Below are 2,547 nucleotides of genomic sequence, written 5' to 3'. Positions count from 1 at the left end.
AGATGATACTAATAAAACTTTCTGTGTTCAATGTTTACCAGAGTGTGTGTGATGAGGATAGAAGTAGTCAATGCAGTGAACATTGGAAGAATTTTACCCATGAGTCAAATCATAATGTCCAGCCAAAGAGTCAGCTTGCAGACAGCCACTATGAAAGTGGAAAAGTCTTTGACCAAATTTTAAATGACAATTCTCATCAGGTTTTACCTGTTGAAGAGAAGACAAACGAGCAAAGTAAAAATATCAAATGCTTAAAGCAATCATCAAATGGCATCGAAGAAATGAATATTGCTCTCAGAGAGAAAGTTTGCAAATATTTACCATGCAGGAAATTCTTCAATCAAATATCAAGTTTCAATACAGTTAACATCAGATGTCCCAGCAAAGAACATAGATGTGAAGACTGTGGTAAAAAAGGTCAGTCGTTTTCAGGTGGACCTCTACATAAAATAATGAATCCTGGACTAAAGCCAGAAATTTGTAAAGAATGTGGGAAAGCATTTTGGATTACCTCAACCCTTACCCATCATCACAAAATTCACACCAGACACAAGTTTAATGAGTGTGGAAAATATGCTAAAGCTTTTGGCCACTCCTCAAATGCTAATGATAATCATAAAATTCATACAGGAAAGACATTTTTCAAATGTAGTGAATGTGGCAATGCCTTTAGAGAGTCCTATAATCTTCCTGAGCATCACAGAACTCATACTGGTGAAAACTCTCCTATATGTAGAGAATGTTGCAAAGCATATATGAGGTCCTCAAACCTTACACAATCTCAGAAAATTCATATGGGGGTAAAGCCTTATGAATGCAGAAAATGTGGCAAAGCTTTTAGGTGGCCCTCAAAACTTACACAGCACTGGAGAATTCATGGGAAAATGAAGCCTTATATATGTACACAATGTGGCAAAGAATTTTTACAATTTTCAACCCTTAGATGCCATCAGAGAGTTCATACTGGTGAGAAGCCTTATGAATGTACACAATGTGGCAAAGCCTTTAACCAGATCTCAAACCTCACTCAACATCTGAAAATTCACACTGGAGAAAGACCTTATGAATGCACTCAATGTGGTAAAGCCTTTAGGCGCCGGTCAGATCTCACTCAACATCAGAAAATTCATACTGGAGAGAAGCCTTATGAATGTACTCAATGTGGCAAAGCATTTGCAAAATCCTCCAACCTTGTGTGCCATCAAAGAGTTCATACTGGTGAGAAGCCTTATGAATGTACACAATGTGGCAAAGCCTTTAACCAGATCTCAAACCTCACTCAACATCTGAAAATTCACACTGGAGAAAGACCTTATGAATGTACTCAATGTGACAAAACCTTTAGACACCAGTCAACACTCACTCGACATCAGAAAATTCACACTGGAGAAAAACCTTATGAATGTACTCAATGTGGCAAAGCCTTTAGGCACCGGTCAGATCTCACTCAACATCTGAAAATTCACACTGGAGAAAGACCTTATGAATGTACTCAATGTGACAAAACCTTTAGACACCAGTCAACACTCACTCAACATCAGAAAATTCACACTGGAGAAAAACCTTATGAATGTACTCAATGTGGCAAAGCCTTTAGGCACCGGTCAGATCTCACTCAACATCAGAAAATTCATACTGGAGAGAAGCCTTATGAATGTACAAAATGTGGCAAACCCTTTAACCAGATCTCAACCCTCACTCAACATCTGAAAATTCACACTGGAGAGAAGCCTTATGAATGTACTCAATGTGGCAAAGCCTTTAGACAGCGGTCAACACTAACTCGACATCAGAAAGTTCACACTGGAGAAAAGCCTTATGAATGTACTCAATGTGGCAAAGCCTTTAGGGACCTATCAACATTTACTCGGCATCAGAAAATTCACACTGGAGAAAAACCTTATGAATGTACTCAATGTGGCAAAGCCTTTAACCACATCTCAAACCTCACTCGACATCAGAAAATTCACACTGGAGGGAAGGCTTAGGAATATACTCAATGTGGCAAGACCTTTAGGGTCCTGTCAACACTTACTCAACATCAAAAATTCATACTGGAAGGAAGAATTATGAATGTACCCAATGAGGGAAATCCTTTAGACAGATCTTACACCTCACTCCTCATCTGAAAATTCACACTGGAGAGAAGGCTTATTAATGTTCTCAATGTGGCACTCTTTAGCTCAATCTCAACCCTTAATCAACATCAAAAATTTTATACTGAAGAGAAGGCTTATATATGTGAACTATTTGGTAAAGCTTTTTACCTGTATTGTAAACTTTCTCGGCATCAGAAAATTTATACATCAGAGCAAATTTGTAAGTGTTGACCATGTGGTAAATCATGTTTACAGCCCTGAAACCTTACTCAACATCAAATAATTCACGAGAAAGGAATGCCTTATACATGTATCTTATGTGGTATTGGATTAACTAGTCCTGAGTGCTTATTCATCATAAAATATACTTATACTGTGGTGAAGACTTTTAAAGGTGCATGATGGAATAAAGCCGTTAGCCACTTTGAACCCTTACTAAACTTCAGAG

General features: G+C 38.0%; 1 protein-coding gene across 1 annotated transcript; it reads left to right on the top strand.

Moving 5' to 3' along the window:
- The first annotated feature begins 452 nt into the window (after positions 1 to 452).
- On the top strand, positions 453 to 1,988 carry LOC128626594 (zinc finger protein OZF-like). Its single transcript, XM_053659684.1, has 2 exons — positions 453 to 1,265; positions 1,350 to 1,988. The coding sequence occupies exons 1-2, from the start codon at positions 453 to 455 to the stop codon at positions 1,986 to 1,988; spliced, it is 1,452 nt and encodes a 483-aa protein (XP_053515659.1).
- Positions 1,989 to 2,547: the final 559 nt, after the last annotated feature.

Source organism: Artibeus jamaicensis, unplaced genomic scaffold, assembly GCF_021234435.1.
Source record: "Artibeus jamaicensis isolate MK-2021 breed Jamaican fruit bat unplaced genomic scaffold, CSHL_Jam_final scaffold_804, whole genome shotgun sequence".
Classification (NCBI taxonomy): Eukaryota; Metazoa; Chordata; class Mammalia; order Chiroptera; family Phyllostomidae; genus Artibeus; species Artibeus jamaicensis.
This window is presented reverse-complemented; position numbering and strand designations above follow the sequence as displayed.